The sequence below is a fragment of the Ptychodera flava genome, chromosome 4 (assembly GCF_041260155.1).
Source record: "Ptychodera flava strain L36383 chromosome 4, AS_Pfla_20210202, whole genome shotgun sequence".
Lineage (NCBI taxonomy): Eukaryota > Metazoa > Hemichordata > Enteropneusta > Ptychoderidae > Ptychodera > Ptychodera flava.
In genome coordinates, this window is record NC_091931.1 from 4472774 (window position 1) to 4491373 (window position 18600).

At 35.6% G+C, this 18600-nt stretch overlaps 1 protein-coding gene across 1 annotated transcript in view; it reads right to left on the minus strand.

Moving 5' to 3' along the window:
* Window positions 1-493: 493 nt before the first annotated feature.
* Window positions 494-18600, minus strand: part of LOC139130573 (probable ATP-dependent RNA helicase DDX60) — a 125490-nt gene continuing 107383 nt past the window's right edge. The window contains exons 32-40 of the mRNA XM_070696321.1: window positions 18213-18413; window positions 8238-8342; window positions 7836-7974; window positions 5965-6086; window positions 5066-5216; window positions 3894-4060; window positions 3112-3263; window positions 2700-2762; window positions 494-1358 (exon numbers count right to left, since the gene is read on the minus strand). Of these exons, the coding sequence (XP_070552422.1) occupies window positions 1247-1358; window positions 2700-2762; window positions 3112-3263; window positions 3894-4060; window positions 5066-5216; window positions 5965-6086; window positions 7836-7974; window positions 8238-8342; window positions 18213-18413 (1212 nt within the window). The 3' untranslated portion in view covers window positions 494-1246. The remainder of the gene's footprint in view (window positions 1359-2699; window positions 2763-3111; window positions 3264-3893; window positions 4061-5065; window positions 5217-5964; window positions 6087-7835; window positions 7975-8237; window positions 8343-18212; window positions 18414-18600) is intronic.

Consider the following 18600-nt stretch of genomic DNA (forward strand, 5'->3'; position numbering starts at 1 on the left):
GTATCTACCGTAGAACTTCTTAAATGATTTCACTAATCTACTTTCTGAGAACCCTTGCCTCACTAACTTTTGAGCTAATAGGCTGTGTCTAACTCGAAAGTCTTCATATGAATTGCATGCTCTACTGTATCTAAGAAGTTGTGAAATATACACACCATAAGCTGGAGATGATGGTATATTGCTCGACAAAAAGGGAAAGTTTATGATTTCAAAATTGAAATCGTCTCTTTTGTCATACAGCTTAGTATATAGTGTATTTTGTCTAATTTCAACAATACGTCTAGGTATGAAGCCGAGTCCACACTTTCAGTTGTTTCTTTTATTTCTAAATCATCTGGGTAGATGTGGTGTAGATAATTGGATATACCAGGATTGTTTAAACTGATGAGATCATCGATATATCTGTGGGTGTTGTTAAATCGCTTGGCAATCCTCTTACACCCAGATTTCTGAAGTGATTGTATGAACTCTGCTTCATACGAAAGGAACGACTCAGTCTTGAAAACAAACGGCCATGACAAATAACTTTGTTATGGTGGATAGCAATTTAGAATAAATAATAACAGCAATGCTTATTTTATTAAATCAACCTGAAAATAGGTGCAGTGTCTAAAATGCGAATCAAATGCTGGAAGACTTGACACCCAGAGTTGTGCATTTTAAAGACAAATTGTAACTTTGAAAAATAATGAAAGTAAATCGAACAAGTAAGTTTTAACCTCATACCCAACAAAAAGTAAATTTTGTGGAGTACGCTTCAAAAATACGCAGTGGTAATTTACAGCACTTTGAAAGTCAGTAGTTGAAAGGCATGTTCAATTGATCCTTGCATTCAAAGAAGTTAGTTTTATGAACTTGGACCTTGACTGTAGTCCCCTGATACACAGATTTGAAAGATTTTCCAGAAATTTCGAAGCAACCACAGCTGACAACATCTACTCTGTTATCAATCTTGTGTTCTGAATAGAAATAATCCGACCTGTGATATGACCAAATGAATCTGTGCACAAAAAATTTGTGACTCTACTTGAATTAAATACCACTCAGTATCGTTAATGCGGTGGTACGTCTCGAAGCACTAACACTATTGAGAATAACAGATACTTTACGATAACATTAAAACGTTACTTTGTCATATAGCAACACCTAAAAATCGAAATTTATCTCGGTTTAATGGTTAAAACAATCGTTCATAGTCTAGTGGTTATCTTCAACATTTCTGCATGTTACTGATCAAACTGTCAGGTTAGTTGTAATTCTGATATTCTTCTTTGAATTTTTCTTCGTATTGAGTTGCCAACTGCTTAAATGCTCTGACAACCCCATCCTCTTCTGGACCAAGTTCACATAGAGCAACACTGAAAGTAGAAATGCAACGAAATCAATGTACAAATGGCACTTGTTTCTCTTATGTTGCAAATAAACATGATTCAAATGTGCAATGCATTATGGCTTTAGAAACCTCGTAAATAATAACTCAGAATTGGATGAAGAAACAAATTGCAGAGTATATGGATTCAGATATTTTCATATCGATTCGGACTCGCAATATGATACCTACTCAGCTTGCAAATGATAATAGACTTGTGCAATTCTGATATTTTACAAATCAATAATCTAGTAAACTATACAAAAATTGTATTCCCGTAAACTGACTGACTCACGCGTAGAATCATGATTATGGCAGGTTTTCATGGCAAGGGAAAGAATTACCCAAATACCCCCCCCCCCAAAAAAAAAAACCAAACAAACCTGGATGTAAATGATTCACGACAGTTTTAAGGTAAAACACAGTATTTCTTTCTTGTCATCACCTGCATCACTTCTAGTCTAGAGCATTATCTCTGACTTTTCAGGCACTTTAAATAAAACACTCCTTATCGTTTTCAAAAACTAATATCTTGAGTGATTCACAACACCGTATATCGTATCAATAGATACGATATAGTGGAGCTGCTTTCCCTTCACAGTCATAAAATCTATAAATGTTAGAGAACTGGAACTGGCAACAATGAAAAATTTTGTGGTAATGTCATACCAGACTGGTCAGTTGTAAACGAAAATAAGAATAATGGAATTAGCATCCTTGGCCAGAAACAAATCTAATTTTTTTATTGCCCTTGGTTTGCAATTAATGCAGCCGAGGCCGATAGATCCCCCTCCCCGTGTCTGTCTGTCTGTCTCTGTCTGTCTCTCTCTCTCTAAACGTATGTATGTATGTATGTATGTATGTATGTATGTATGTATGTATGTATGTATCTATGTATCTATGTATCTATGTATCTATGTATCTATGTATCTATATACGTATCTATGTATTTATCTACTATGTATCTACTATGTATGCATGTATTAGAAATTAGTCCCTTTTATCTTAATCTGTAAGCAGAATCGTTTTCCGCTCTTACGGCAAATCCCAAGATGCTGATTAACACAGACGTAAGAAATAAGTAAGAATGTCACAACATTGACAGAAAAAAATGCTGGCGCTCTATATGGCCGACTATGGGTCTCAAAAGTGACTGTTACATTAAAATGAAAGCTGAATCAATGACTAAATACACTAATTTTCTGTTCATTTTGAACTTCTGTACTGTAAATTTGTCAATTTTTTTAGTCATTCCGAAGATGTTGAATATTCAAGCGTTGCTGCTCATGATCGTCAATGCTGACAGACTTTTGACTTGAATGCTACTTACCTTATAGCTTTAATGGTCAGCAAGAAGTCTTTCAAAGAATCAAACACTTCGCCGCTCTCCAAGCTGTACGTGAGAACGGGAAATTGTTCGAGATTAGTTTGCAAAACCCTGCCAAGGTACGAGCTTGTCCACACTGGATGAATTCACAAATCTTGTGTGACAATATTCTAATGTGGATTTCTGCAATGCGCAACTACAATATCAATATTAAGTAGTCAATTTGAATACTTATTGGTGTTTATGTACAGTTGGGATCTTATATATATTTTTGCTTAAATTGCAGGATTTAATGAACTGTACGATTTGATACTTTTTGGAACTGAAAGAAGTTTACAGATATTGACCTCAGTTCCTGCTAAGTTCAGAGACTCACACAGAAGACAAAAATAAAGAACCCAAGCTGGATGCTTACCCGTTCTCTTTCATGATGATTTTGGAAGACCCATGTTTGAAGAAATCAAGTGCATACGCATTCAAGTCCATTGTACGATTTCGTCTATCCATAGGTCTATGAGGCAATATTGGAACATGGCCAATTTCCATATACATCTCTTGAGGTAACCGCTGCAAAAAGTTGAAAGTTTGAATTTACTCAATGTCAGACAGTTTAGGTTCAGTGTTGATTTGATAATCTACACCAAGGGATGTTTGAAAAGTAGTCAGGGCCTATGGATAGCTAATAACAGACTAATGTGGCCTAAAAATTATGATTTAGTACAGCAAGTTGATAATTACATTAATTCTTATTCAGATTGACTGATATTATTAAAACCTCTAATAAATAGACAAATTAGACAAATGATCCAGTATAATTCACTGTAATGGAGTTACATCTACGAATTGAGCTTTACTTTGACTGCCCGGAAGTTTCTAGACAGTATTTCGGAAAACGGGGTTGCAAAAAATGCAAAATAAAACTTCAAATGTTATATACGATTAGAAAAAAAAGATCGTTTCTGGTCACCGCCCGCATCATATCAGAACCCAACGTTACTCAATATCCGATTATAGTTCTTACCACAACATCAATGTCAGCTCAGATTTACACTTTTCACGAATGACTTTGACATCTCTGAGGTTTTACTAGTATAATATTTCATCGGAATAAGAAAATTGTTATAATCAATGGTTTAAGTGGAAGACATCAAATCGCGACTGTTGCTTTAAACAAGGAGCCTTTGAAAATAACCTAACCTGCATGTATGCGACATCTGAGGCATTGAAAAGTGGATCATGCAGGCCTGACAAGGCTGAAAATATGGAGACTGCTTTAACTTCGTTACTTGTCTGCTTCAAATCAGATACAATTCTGGGTAAACATGCATCGTTGGTCTCCTCGTCGAGATTGGTTGATGGAAAATCTGTGGGTAAAATGTATCTGAAGTTCAACGAAGATACTGCATTTTAATCTTCTGAAAGGCCACTCATTTTCAGTTTATCAAATTCAGCCTTGATTTACGTTGCGATGTACTAATGAATTCTCTTTCTTTCTCCATCCCTCCATACAACACATCTTTCGTTATAAGGTGCTTATGTACAACGCACACATCAACACACACACACACACACACACATATATATATATATATATATATATATATATATAATAACATAAAGTAATAATATCAATAATATCTGTTACTAAAGTTTCATGTATCCTGCCATCTTCAGATGGAACCGTAAGAAATTTTTAGCACTACAATCTCATTTGGATGTACCATGCTGTTTCTAGGTGGTGTAAATGTTTGACAAATAATATTTTTCCGTGGCGACATTTTGAAACCAACTCAGAGCGCTTCTTTAAAGGCCTTTGTTAGCACCGGATTGTCTCATCAGAAAATGTACCTACTAGATTACAATGAACATGGAAACAGAAGGCCATCACACCTCAATAATCCTCTTACAGACTAGAAAAAGGGTGCACCGATTTGACAGCATTGATAATATATTATTATTCATGATGCTCTGCTTTTAGCAGCCAGCACTGTAATTTTCCACTACGACATATATATATATATATATATATATATATATATATATATATATATATATATATATATATATATATATATAACAATCCAAAGTAATGTTATCTATATAACAATCCAAAGTAATGTTAACTATTACTTCATGAATTACGCAATTTTTGTAACAAATATTACATATATATATATATATATATATATATATATATATATATATATAATCACAATGCAAAGTAATGTTATCTATTACTACATGCATCATGAAATTTTTTGTGACAAATATTATATATAATTAATATATATATATATATATATATATATATATATATATATATATATATATATATATATATATATATATATATATACAGTAGTACATACCTAAACCAGAGAAAGGCAGCTTGGCCTGAAGGGCTCTACGGTACATTTCATTTGTTACGTTTTCGATGTACAGGCGGAATGTCTTTCCCGCTTTCTGATTGTGCTCCCTGAGAATATTTTCAAACTCCACAGGGAGCTTTTCCAAGACTACCTGCAAGATCAATTGATATCTGGAATAACTGATGGTTAACTTCCGATCGCATAAAAAGAGACTGTGGAGTTCTGACTTCAAAATAAGTTAAGGAAGCCAGTCTCTCGCCTACAATATGAGAAAAGCGAAAGACGTCGTTGGCAGTGCATCTAATGTGCGTTTATAAAATATTTTCTAATAAGTATGAACCTTCTTATCTTAGCGGGACATAATGAAAGACTTCTAACGATTCGTTTGCAATCAAAGGATTGATATATTTCCCTGTCTGATATGGTTTCTAACGACCAGATGTGAGTCTGTGCAAAATTAATGTCAAAAATCATAACACATTCACTTGTCTTTCTTGATCACTCTTGGGGCAACAAAATGACAACACAAGGTGGTTCCAATAACACCTCCAAGCCAAACATTTATCACCTCGTATGCAATCATTGTACAAATACTTTATAATCTGCATGCTGGGAAAAAAATCTGTGTAGAACTCTGAACAGTTAGTTATTTTCAAATAATCCTCGGTAAGTAACGCTGTACAGCTGTCTGCCAGAGCAATGATGTGTCAGCTTATTAATGGTGTTTGGTAGATTGTTAGGCTAGTATACCTTCCCCAGATCTCAGCCATAAAGAACTTCAAAATTACTTCTTATTTTCATCAGGAAGGCAACCCGCAACCTTTCAACTACCGCCAAAATAAAATAGTTTTACCTGCTATGTGCAGATAAGCATGCACACATTAGCGACTGAATCTTACCACAGAGGAAGACCGAATTTTTTTCAGGTATTCTCTACGCAGATTTCCCACAATTGGTTTACGACCAAAAAGGTTTGCTAACACGAGCACCAGTTTACGCATTTCTTCATCAGAATATGACTCTGTAATTTTAAGGGAATGAAAAAGTGTGTTGACTTTCTACCAAACAAATAAATGCAGTTATATTACTGTACGGACACCACTCAGGCAGCGCACTAAATTTACATTTCCATTATTTTTGAAGGTGGCGTTGCACGTAAGAAATACACTTTTTGCGAGGCAATGTTTCTTATCAAAGATGACATGCAACCCCCTTCTGTACATATTTTCAAAAAGCAGAGAATCTTAAGGTAAATATGGTAGCAATAGTTTACTCAAAGGAGGAATGGGGTATATATTCGGTGTAGAAAACCTCAATTTTGGTATTAATGATAAAATTAATGTAAGTCAAAAACTTCATAGGATTTTCTGAATTTTAATATCTCATTTGAAAATAGAGTGTATCTAGGAAAAAAAGGCAATTTTGTTTAGCATTATTTATTGAGTGTTCTTATTCTTCAGGGTCAGGCATAGAAAGAATGACATTCAAAATTCTGATTAAAACCATAACAACAAAAATTGAAATGACTCTTATTTCAATGTTAGGTTTTGATAAACAAAGTTTTCTATTTGTCACATAGCATGTAAAAAACATAATGTGAAAATTTCAAAATATATGACCCAGTCAGAGTTAAATATTTTTGAAATGCTTAAAAACGGGAGAAAACAGAACGCAGGAAATCGGGATATTTGCATACAATTGCACTTTTTTCTCACCAAACTAAAGACTGCTTGTCATGCTCAGAGTTTAATCTAAATCATATTTAACCTTGGGTTAACAATGTAATGAGAATTCACTGACTCTTTGCAAAAAGTGATTTTGAGCAAAGTACGACTTGTTACTTGCTTGAATATAAATTTGTCAATGTTTGTAAAATTGTACGACATAGCTTTGCCTTATCGACATAACTCATGTGTTTTGCTGGAATCAATCACAAGCCTATATAAGACAATAACTTTTGCCGCTTGAAAAACTGCTACTCTAATTGTTTCATTTATAAGCTATAAGCAATCATACTGTTGTGATCGTCGTGATCATTGAACGTTCTGGTTTGTTCTTTATTTTGCATTATAAGTTTCTTACTTACATACAGTGTTCCTGGTAGTTTGGAGTTTGTTACGGAAAGTTGTTATTATTCATGATTAATTCATTGGTAAAATTTATGTATGTGCACTGTCAATTCAAGGAAATAAGAAATGGATAAGCAGATCTTTGAAGGATGGTCAAACTGGAAAAAGAAACTCTTAGAGCAAATATTGTTACATTTTTCGCAGCAACGTTAATTTTCAAAAACATATTCTCATGATGATCCATCAAACAAGTTTTCGACTTCGAAACCAAATAGAATTCTTGTTTTGCAAAATCAAAATATACATTAACAAGTTTCTTGTAGTCAGCATCTCTACCATCCTTCCATAATCTAATTGACATGACCAAGAAGAAGAGTGTTATGATATGATAAACTTGTCTCTGACTTGCTTCTTTTAGTAAAGATTTGATGGTCACAAAGTTGACTCAACACCTCTCATTTTCCATAAACCTACTGTTGTAATAGTTTCAACTTTGGTACGGTAATCAAAGACAATGTCGTTAACTCGATGGCAATGTTCATTAGTAACTATTGTCCTGAGTAAAGAATGGTTTGTTAATTTGTTGACACAAATACGTTCACACTAGTACTAGGCTTTCCGCTTTCAGAATCTGAAGATAATAGGAAATTCGATGACAGAACCTTTTACTTGTATAAGGCAGACAGAGAAATATCACTCACCATTTCGACGGTTAAAAAAATTGTGAAATGCGTGCCCCTTAAGAAAGGACAAAAACACGTACACAGCAGGTTGATGGTAATGTAAACGAGCTGCCAATGCTGCAAAGCCCTGTGGGATACAGTTTATGTCCAACAATCCCTGAACAAAAGATGAAACAAAATAATATCAGTTATTGCATTTACTTTGCTTCTAAAAATACTGTATGATTGTTCATCATTTAATGGTAAAAGAAAACAATGTACGGAGTTGGTGTTAAATAAGACTTCAATGTGCCAGACTACTTTTTTAACATTGGTTGCATCATAGACAGTCGTTTCTCGACTGTCTATGGTTCCATCCATCGTGCAAGACACTGACCATATGCGAGACTGAGTCATACATATTGAATCCTGTAAACTTACCATTCTGAGTAAATACTCAACGCTGAACAGGAAATAATGCTTGAATTGAGTGTCCATTTGTGGTTGATCATAACGTAAGAACGGATGCTTCAGGAGGCACAGTGCCTGTAATGACATCGCCGAATGAAATCACTTGTTACTATGCGAATACATTAAAACGGAAACATGGCAATAAGTCTAAGGATAAGGTAAGACTAAAGTCACCTAGCTCTGCTGGGACTTTTCTGAGTAAACAATGCTGAATTTTGTTATTCTAATCGGTACTACCCAATTACAGAATATCACAAATACAACACAATGTTATGTGTCAGTAATTTCAGTATGACTCAAAATTTACAATCAGCATACATTACAACACATCTGGATGAATACTGGAGCCGTCTTTTGGGATAAATTATAGAAAGGAAATGATAATATCAAATTGTAGAAAACAAGACTTTAAGATTGAAAATCACACTTTGCAATAATGTGCATTATTCTTGTGCCAAGTTTAAAAGAAATTTGGCAAGGCATGCCTGAGTTATATTCATGGACGGATGGCCAGACGCACTGAAATACGGAACCTAATCTATATGTCGTCGGGACTAAGAATCAACATATTTCATAACAGCACGAGCAGTATGTTCATCTCCAACTATAGTCGGGTAGCTTAGCAAAAATAGCGTTCACGGATGATAAAAATACCGCAATTATACGGTGTCGCTCAAATTATGACAATGATTTCTGCACAGTACAACCAGAAAAACAACAAGAAATATTTAAACCAAAAAAAACAAGAATGACAAAAGTAAATAAGGTCTGAAACTTTAGGTACTGAAGGTCAACTTAAGGAACATGCATAACAGAGAATGTTTCAACCATGGATGTACAAAAATAGACATCCATGGTTTGAGCAGGTCTGTTAATATGTCACAGTTCATAAACAATGACAGGAAATGACTAATAAGCTGTTTCAGTTACTGCCACCACTCCAACACATGATAGGTACCCTGCATACAAGTAGGTTAAAGGTCAAAAACCTCTTACTCATATGTGTGGGCTGTTCCAGTTACTGCCACAACTACTGCACATTTGCAGGATTTCCCCTTTTTCTTACCTCATTTGCATATTTTTGACACTGACATGTTCATTTGAACAACGTCACATCTCAACCCCTGCATCTACCTGTACACCAAATACTGAGATGGTAGCTTTGGCGGTATGGGAGCCTTTGCGTGTGACGGACATACATCCGCACATACATACCCACATAAATACATACAGACATACAGACGCCATCGACTCACCATATAAGCTCTTTTTGGTATTTATATACAATACCAAATATGAGCTAAAAATGGCAAAGTTGCTACAGAGGTTTGTATACATGTGTAGATCAAAATAAGCTATTGCTCAAAAGATTTTGACCACCGAAAGGCTCGACAGTGTTATAAATTCAAAATGGCTGCCAGTATATTGCTTTAAAATGTTAAACGACAGATAATTTAGGCAAGGGAGTTTTCAACATTTCTTTGAATAAACTATTCCAAACATCCCAAATTACAAATGAAACAATAAATTGATGCAACACAATTATTAAGATGACGTCATAAAGCCTAAACACAAGTAAAAACTATTATTAATTAATGTTTAACGATCGCTTTTGTCTGAAAAAGTGAATTGACATAAAGGACACGAAGGCAACTTCACACATCGGTTCTACCTTTATTAGCAATACGGTATATTAAGTAGATCAAGTAGATCAATGCAATTTCATAACCAGATATGAACTGAAAATGCTCACGTGTTTCATATAGTTATGTGTAAATTTGAACCTTTGCCACATGTTTGCAACTTCATTGAAAGTATTATGATCAACATAATGAACAATAATCACTGCCGATTAATTCTCAAAGGTCATGAAGTATACAAATATGTAATTAGCTGAAATAAAAATATTAAAGTTCTTTGACTGCTGTCATTGTATCACCATTTTATATAGCAAGTGTAATTACCGTTGGCCAAGTCCTTCAAGCCATATATGCCGAGCTGTGAAAGCTCATTAGATATGCAAATTGTAAATTAGCTGACATGAAAATGTGAAATGACTTTCGATATTGTTTTAACCAGGTATAATCATCAATGTTGTCATGTTTTGCCAACTTTGATCAAGTAAATCCCAGTATATATCCCTAATAAGCAAAGTTCATTAAATATGTAAATTAGGAATTGACTTAAGTAAAAATGCTTAATGATTGTCAATAATGTTGTATCATGGTATCTGCAATATATGTAGCAAGTTTTGTCAACTTTGGTCAAGTCAATTCAGATATATATCTCTAATTAGGAAAGTTCATTAAACATGCAAATTAGGAATTGGCTGAAGAGAAAATGCTTAATGACTTTCAATAATATTGTATTACAGTGTCTGAAATGTACATAGCAAGTTACATCAATTTTGATCAAGTCAATTCAGATGAATATCCCTAATATAAGTATGAAAATTCATCAAATGACATTGTGTCAAAAAAATTGTATTGCTAAGCTATCCCTATATACCAAAAATCAGACCTCTACCTCTAGTGGCTGGCTCAGAATTAGATATGCGCATAATTAATGAGGTACAGGATGTGATGTCATAAGGTCTCCCATCATACCAAATATGAAGGGTGTAGCACTTGGGGTTACTTAGTTATCGCCATATATGTATATTTGAGGTCAAAGGTCATCGGGGTCACATGACATTTTGTCAAAAAAATTGTATTGCTAACCCTATATACCAAAAATCAGACCTCTAGCTCTATTGGCTGGCTCAGAATTAGATATGCGCATAATTAATGAGGTACAGGATGTGATGTCATAAGGTCTCCCATCATACCAAATATGAAGGGTGTAGCACTTGTGGTTACTTAGTTATGGCCATATATGTATATTCGAGGTCAAAGGTCATCAAGGTCACATGACATTTTGTCAAAAAAATTGTATTGCTAAGTTATCCCTATATACCAAAAATCAGACCTCTAGCTCTATTGGCTGGCTCAGAATTAGATATGCACATAATTAATTAGGTACAGGATGTGATGTCATAAGGTCTCCCATCATACCAAATATGAAGGGTGTAGCACTTGGGGTTACTTAGTTATCGCCATATATGTATATTTGAGGTCAAAGGTCATCGGGGTCACATGACATTTTGTCAAAAAATTGTATTGCTAAGTTATCCCTATATACCAAAAATCAGACCTCTAGCTCTATTGGCTGGCTCAGAATTAGATATGCACATAATTAATAAGGTACAGGATGTGATGTCATAAGGTCTCCCATCATACCAAATATGAAGGGTGTAGCACTTGTGGTTACTTAGTTATAGTCATATATGTATATTTGAGGTCAAAGGTCATCGAGATCACATGACATTTTGTCAAAAAATTTGTATTGCTAAGCTATCCCTATCTACCAAAAATCAGACCTCTAGCTCTATTGGCTAGCTCAGAATTAGAAATGCACATAATAAATGAGTTGCAGGAAGATGCCAAGGTCAAAGGTCAAATGGAATCCCCAAAATTGTGGCGAGCAATTTGGTCCCCTACTGGCCATTGTCCAATAGACGCTGGCTGTCTTGGACTTTAACATAGGCCAGAATAAGCCATTGCCATAGCTTAGCTGCATAGGTATAGGGGAGGTCAAAGGTCATAGAAAAATCAGAAAAATAATACTTTAAAAATCTTCTTCTCAAAATTGGCAAGACCTGTGACTTTGATATTTGGCATGAAGGAGCAAGGCTATAAGGTCTAACCAGGGTTAGGTCAATTGGTAGCGGGTCGAGTTGACTGGGGTCGAGTTGGTTAGGGATCGAGATGTCCAGAAACCATGGTCATCATGCTTCCCATAGACTACCATGTATCAGAAAAATTAAAACTGTGATAACTTCATTAATATGCAAGCCATGCCCACCAAAACCTTTTCAGGTCTAGCCATTTGAATTCTGAAGATGTCTACCAAATTTGACTGAAATACGTTCAGCCGTTTTTGAGATAATGGGGATACAGACACACGGACACACAGACACACAGACAGACATGGCTAAACCATATGCTCACGTGTGTGAACACGTGAGCAAAAAACGGGAAACATGGCAAGAAACTGATGTTGGTGCATCGATAATGCTGTGGCTCTGGTAATGTGACCTGGGTCCCCGTTAAAAAGGTTTTGTGTTTGTGATTTTGATTATATGCTTTCTTTGTTTGAGAAGTCTTATTTCATTTTGTTGATATTTCTGGCTTTTTTATGTCTTGGTGTGCAGTAACAGACACATAGTTTTGAGAAACAGCAATTTTCTTTTTGGCGGATGCAGTGGCCTTGAAAAAGACCGTTTGGTAATAGGGTATTATGAATGAAGAGAAGACTTTATTTTTTCTTGCCTTTGTAAGCTAGCTTACCTTGCTGTTTTGAAGCTTCCTTGACTTTTATGAAAAGCTTCTTTACCTCTCGCTTTTCGTTTTGTTTTGCTGTTTGAAAACCAAAAACGTACAAAACACCAGGAAGCACATAAAAACCAATGGAAGGTTAAACAACAAACAAGGACTGAGAAAGATTCTCACATTCATCAAAAACCTTGCAAATCAAACCTCAACAAATGTTGAAATCAAAGCGTTCAGAAATGGCTTGAAATTTATCACCACTCGCAAGTGCATATACAGAAAAATAGCATCAATGACAGTTTGCTCACATTTGGTTACATGTGGCAAGCCAGAATGAGTGTATACACGATATTTAATAGCTTCTATGCACAGCTTGTGATATTTATAGTCAAATGCATTTGAACAAATTTTGAAATTCGTTTATTCGCTTCGATATAGTGTGTATGTGCGATGTATGATAGTGAGCATGCGTGCGTGAGTGCTTCACGAACTCTACAACGTGTTGAGCGGTCTCAGTCAGAAAAATGTAACAACTTAGCCGGCTATTGAACCACTCTTTTTTTGGGAGTGGAGATTTAGCCGAGCGGTTCTCTCTGTGGCCTCTCAGCTAGGCGACTGATGCCGTATGTTGTGGGTTCAAATCCGATTGAAAACTAGCCGTATTTTCTACCCTGGGTTGGTAACTCTGCTGGTGGACAGAATTGTCCCCGAGGTTATCGTTCGCCCAGTTAAAGCGATGAAATTCGTTTATTCGCTTCGATATAGTGTGTATGTGCGATGTATGATAGTGAGCATGCGTGCGTGAGTGCTTCACGAACTCTACAACGTGTTGAGCGGTCTCAGTCAGAAAAATGTAACAACTTAGCCGGCTATTGAACCACTCTTTTTTGGGAGTGGAGATTTAGCCGAGCGGTTCTCTCTGTGGCCTCTCAGCTAGGCGACTGATGCCGTATGTTGTGGGTTCGAATCCGATTGAAAACTAGCCGTATTTGATGCACTCTCCATTGAAGTATGAAATGGTTGGCAACTTGCAACTGTTGATCACACACACTTACGCAATACCATTCAACCTAGTACATCATAAGTTCTGATAAAATCAGCCATACCTAACTAAAGGTGTCCCTTATAATATTGTAATGCATAAAATTAATGTCAACAATATTTGGTCTCTCCATGGGCTATTGATGCACAATCGAAGACCAAGGTAAGATGTAATAATGGGCATTCTTCAGAGCTTCCACTGTCAATGATGCTGCCACACCTACATTATAATTGTATGTCTCAAACTACCACCAAGTTAAAGAAGCATTGCAGTCTCATAGACAAATGGGGAAATTTCAAAAAGCAAGTCATCGTTGATGACACAGTCCCCACTTGTTAATGGGTATTTTGATTACAGGTCCTCAGAGAGGATAGAGTCCTCTTCATTAGGTCTGTGATAAAAATACTTTTGAATAAATTCCTTTGATACATGTCTGAGTTGTAGTTCAGGACATAAAAAATCGTAATAAAATGGCCATATGGCGGCCATATTGGATCGTATCACAAAACAAATCAATTTGCGTATGTATGACATAGGTCAATGTCCTTGTGCCAACTTTGAATAAAATCGCTTGAGATATGCCTGGGTTATGGCTTTGTACATAAAAAATCATAACAAAATGGCCGCACAGCAGCCATATTGGATCGTATCACAAAACAAATTAACGTGCATATGTCAATGTCCTTGTACCAACTTTCAATAAAATCTGTTGAAACATGCCTGGGTAAAGGCTCAGTACATGAAAAAATCGTAATAAAATGGCCGCCTGGCAGCCATTTGGATCGTATCACAAAATTAATCAATGTGCATGTGTATGACATAGGTCAATGTCCTTGTACCAAGTTTGAATAAAATCGGTTGAGATATGCCTGAGTTACGGCTCTGTACATGAAAAAATCATAACAAAATGGCCGCACGGCGGCCATATTGGATCGTATCACAAAACAAATTGATGTGCATATCTATGACATTGGTCAATGTCCTTGTACCAACTTTCAATAAAATCTGTTGAAACATGCCTGAGTAATGGCTCTGTACATGAAAAAATCGTAATAAAATGGCCGCCTGGCGGCCATATTGGATCGTATCACAAAACAAATTGACGTGCATATGTATGACATAGGTCAATGTCCTTGTACCAAGTTTGAATAAAATCAGTTGAAACATGCCTGAGTAATGGACATGAAAAAATCGTAACAAAATGGCCGCACGGCAGCCATATTGGATCGTATCACAAAAAAAAATTAATGTGCATATCATTAATCAATGTCCTTGTACCAACTTTGAATAAAATCAGTTGAAACATGCCTGAGTAATGGCTCTGTACATGAAACAATCGTAATAAAATGGCCGCCTGGCAGCCATATTGGATTGTATCACAAAACAAATCTACGTGCATCTGTATGACATATGAAGTAATCCTTGTACAAGTTTGAATGAAATCGCTCCAGGCATGTCTGAGATATCTGCATGAACGAACGCACGCACGGACGCACAGGCATGACCAAACCTATAAGTCCCCCGGACGGTGTCCGTGGGGACTAAAAACATCTGCACAAAGTTTCATCAAATTTGGCACAGTTGTACCAGAAACAGCGCTCTAATCTCGAATTATGCAAATTACAACTAATTATGCATGCCACACCAATATAAATAAACCTGCGTATGTATGCCATAGTGTAGTATCCTTGTACCAAGTTTAAAAAGAATTGGCACAGGAATATCTCAGATATCTGCATTCATGGGCCCCCATGGATGGACATAGCATTAATATTAATTTCATCCTTGAACGCCTGTGGATCATACCTGGGGACCCTGTGGATTGATATCAAATACATGAAAGAAAACGGCCGTCACACAGCCATTTATGATCGAATCATTACAAAAATCGGCGTGCATATATATGTGATAGGGATTAATGTACCCATTTTTGATAACTTTTGTATACATTTGGGCTGGAGGCCTATTGTATAAGAATAAAGATTAATAATTATACATAAATACCAAGCAGTCTGAAGCATCAGATATGTACATCTGTTTTAAAGTCATTCTAACCATATTTAAAAGCATCAAACCAGGGATTTGTATAGAAGCCATTACCAGACTTACACAGACAAACAATTCGATAAATATACAACATGACAATGGAAAGAAATAAAATCATTTCAAACCAATTTTCGAAGCATTTTTGTCATACAATATTGTCATTTTTACATCCATAGTTGTAAGAGTTGGTGATTAATAACCTGACCTTGTTGGATTAAGCAACAAAGTTTACTGACTTTACAAATAACACTTTTAATGAAGTACTTATGTTATCCTGCATTTTGAAAATGGAAGACTGGTTGTTTACAAGATCTGTGTAACCACCACTTCTTTTAGATTCACTCATAGCGACTTCCATGCAACACTTTTTGTACAATATGGTATGTTAGCTACCTTGCCAAGACAATCTGACCCATGTTTATTAACTTAAAGATTATCACCAAGTTTTCACTTTTGTTGCTCAGCATATTTAGTAACGTTTTGCCTTCATTTGAACAAATACTAATTTACAGTTGAGCATGTACATGTATTTACCACAAATGCACAGGTAAAATGTGCAGCAATTCTAAATCTTTTGCGATTGGACCAGGGACTCCAAGAATATCATATTTGGCTTTTTTTTAAATAAAAACATGCAAAACGTAGCCGCAATTACTAGATCGGTACCACAAAACTTCTTTGAAACACAACATGCAGATAGCTCCATGCTAATTTTGTGTAAAACAGTGTGTCAGCTGCACTGCAAACTTCTGTCCTCCAATTCGCTCATATTTAATCATACAAGTTCAATATTTGATATATGGTAATCAGATCTCCTTGAGAACTTAAAATCCAAATATGATAACTGGTATCTTAGGTGTGATTCCTGAAAACAAGACCTTTGACCAACAGTTGGGAAAAATTCAAAAATACATATATACCAATTTCGTTCTTTTCAACCAAAATATTGCATACATTGCTCCTCCTAACATATGTACCAAATAATAAAGTAATAACTCTCTTATCAATATAACTATTGTAGATTATGAAAATCATATTTTTTCTTATTCTTTTATAAACGCCTACAAGATTCCATTCGATCATAAATAACCATCTAAGCATTCCGAAGCTGGCCACATTTAATGTGGAAATTATTCAGTTATGAGCTTCACAAACTTGTTCTACAGAAAGCCTGGCAGATGGATGGACAGACAGGCAGACTAACATACACAGACTGACAGTGATGACATTGGCCTCCTAGTATGCCTTGGCCCATGGAGAGTGATAAAGATATAACAAACAGCTGAATGTAACGATAAACTAGTTATATATACAAGGCACTCAGGATGAACGTTACACATCAATTTGATTAGTTTCTTGTCCTAATCCTACATATGTGATATTTTTTAAGATAATGAACTTGCAAGACAATTATGTGTTGACAAATACAGGCAAACGGCTAACTTTTCTTGATTTTTATGAAGAGATGACCTTGACTGAAATGCATAACATGCAACCAATGTTTATATTTTGCTCATACACCAGATACATGGAGAGATTACAATATACAATCATTAAAACAGAAATCCTACCAGGAAAAGTAAACATTTTCTTCCAGTGCAACTGGTGCATCCACCTTTGGAATAACTTACAAAACCAATATGTCACAAGGGTGATGGCACTGAGATCAACTTAAGAATTTTAACTGTGATGAACTTTACTATTCCTTTCAAATCCTGACCTGACTTGTACGGTATTTTTTTCCACTCTCCCACCTTTTCCTTTTCTGGAGGATCACTGACATTTGCTGGGAATCTTTTTTTTCAAAAATATTCTAGATTCCCCATCAGGATATCAAATGGTCCACCCCTAATCGATAATGATCTCATAATAGTTTGTTATTCGGTTGAGCTTACTAACTTGTTACATTTATCTTTTATTTTGAGTAATGGAATATTGTACATTACCTTCATACTATCATTTTGTCAGGTAAATGGGCAATTGTACTAAGCATAGTGAACCTCATAATCATCCATTTTGTAATTTTGGGTTGCCATTTTGGTTTTATGACATCATATGTTATATCTTTAATTAAGCAATAAAATGTTGAAAACGGGCTTAATTGACAGTATTTTAACAATATCAGACTATAACGGCGGACATTTTGAATTTGGTTGGCCATTTTGGCTTTATGACGTCACAGCAATAATTGATTTGCATCAATTCATTGTTTTATTTGTAATTTTGGCTGTTTGTGCCAGTTTATTTAAAGTATTTATTAAAAACTGCCTAAAGTAAAATTTTTAGCAATATCATGGCGGCCATTTTGAATTTATGACGTCATCTAGCCTTTACAGTGGCCCAATGACCCACATTTTGGGGGCAATAGCTAATTTTGATTTACACATATACGAGAGCCTCCGTAGCAAATTTTGTCACTTTTGTCATCCGTGTAACGATCTTGCTGGGTGTTTTGGCTAAGCCACCTGACTACTAATGAAGTCTAACCTTGTGCTCAGCGTCACTTCTCAGGTCACATTTTGACGTCAACAGCAGCAGACGAAGAACCAATGAAAGGGAAATGGGAAAGTTGCCCTTCAGGTGAGGAACGCTGGACATGATCAATCTCTGTATTTTAGGACGTGGGATACCAAAGAAAATCACGTTGCCAACGTGATCAAAGCCACGACGACCAGCACGTCCAGACATCTAGCAGACAGAGTAATATTAGAATTAAAATGTGTCATTAATCATAACGGTTTACATGACATGAATTAGAACAACACACAAGTAAACCACTGGCTGAATGACGATAAATCATTGTGCAATTTTCGAATTTTTTGTCCATTCTCTCCTGTGTAGCGCCTAGACCAAAATTATGATTTCCACCTCAATC